Genomic DNA, 1,285 nt, shown 5'->3' on the forward strand with positions numbered 1-1,285 from the left:
GGAGGCCTCACTCAGTGCCTCCAGCCCAGGTCCCTGAGGTGCAGGCCATGTGGGAGGCTCCTGGCACCCCTGCATCATGTCCACAGTCCTCACCGAGTGGGTTTCAGGCCTGGGGAGTCGCAGGAAGCCCAGCGGAACTCCTTCAGGGGTGGAGGCAGCCATGGTGTGGTTCCCCGCTCCCTGCCCCTGGCAGCCTGTGCATCTCTGCATCCCTCCCTGGACCCATTCAGTCCAGGGAGGGTCCTGGTGCAACGGGTCTGGGAGAGCCCTTGCCTCAGATGTGGGCACTCCGGGGGCCGGGCCCAGCCCTCTGGGGGGTTGGGGGAGGGACTGAAGGCACAAGAGAACTACAAGGGTAGGGTGACACTTTATTACTCCTGACGCCCCCCTGGCAGAACCCACAGGCCAGGCAGATCCCGCAGACCCCACGGACCTGGGTGCAGAGGCTGGACGGCAAAAAACACAAGGTGGGTGGGGGTGGGGGCACAAGCAGGGACAGAAGGAGGCTAACTGTGGGGACAGGGTGTCTGGGCGCCCCGGGCTTTCTCGGGGGCTGGGGTGCTGCCTTGCTGGCCCTCCCCCACAAAGATTAGATGCAAAGCAGAGCCCCCAGTCCGTGCCCCTTCTCGTCGGGGCAGGATCTTCCCTGGATGAGCTCCCAGGCTTCTCCAAGTCCTTCACGCTCTCCCTCCAGCCACCTGGCTCAGGCAGGGCCAGGCATGGAGGCCTGTATTTTATCACCCTTCGGCCTTGGGGGCCTCAGACCCGGGCCCAAGCCAGCAGGATCCCAGGAGGACTGGGAGTGGGGCCTGGTGGGGACTGGAAGCTTCTAGGAGGTCGGAGGGAGCTTAAGAGACCCCAAGGGTGCTGGAGACCGAGGCTCTACGGACCCACTGCTCACTGCCCCTCCCCACGCCCTCCACGTCTTCACGGGGTGCAGCCTGGGCTGGCCTCTCTGGCAGGGACGCCCAGGCCTCTCGGGGGCAGGCCTCTGTGGCTGTAGTACTCCACCACCTGCTTCGGGACCTCGGCCAGCACGCACTTGGCCAGCGCTGCAGGGGATGCCTGGAGGGCAGGACAGCTCAGTTACATCTGGGACCTTCAAGATGGAGATCGTCCGTCCCCGCACCTGGGTTACATCCTCCAGAATCAGTGGTGACTACCCACCCCCACCAGAGGCCCACCTGGGGCCAGGCCAGCCTTGCTGAGGATGCTGGCCACACGAGGCTGCACGTGGGTCATTCCAGCCCCCCAAGCATGGACACGAAAAGTGCTGATGTGGCAG

At 65.1% G+C, this 1,285-nt stretch overlaps 1 protein-coding gene across 1 annotated transcript in view; it reads right to left on the minus strand.

Annotated features, from left to right (window-relative positions):
- Positions 1-522: 522 nt before the first annotated feature.
- The window catches only part of CPNE7 (copine VII), a 23,596-nt gene continuing 22,833 nt past the window's right edge, over positions 523-1,285 (minus strand). Inside the window, exon 8 of the mRNA XM_011928069.1 lies at positions 523-1,065. Within this exon, the coding sequence (XP_011783459.1) occupies positions 928-1,065 (138 nt within the window). The 3' untranslated portion in view covers positions 523-927. The remainder of the gene's footprint in view (positions 1,066-1,285) is intronic.

This window comes from Colobus angolensis, unplaced genomic scaffold, assembly GCF_000951035.1.
Source record: "Colobus angolensis palliatus isolate OR3802 unplaced genomic scaffold, Cang.pa_1.0 Scaffold76, whole genome shotgun sequence".
Lineage (NCBI taxonomy): Eukaryota > Metazoa > Chordata > Mammalia > Primates > Cercopithecidae > Colobus > Colobus angolensis.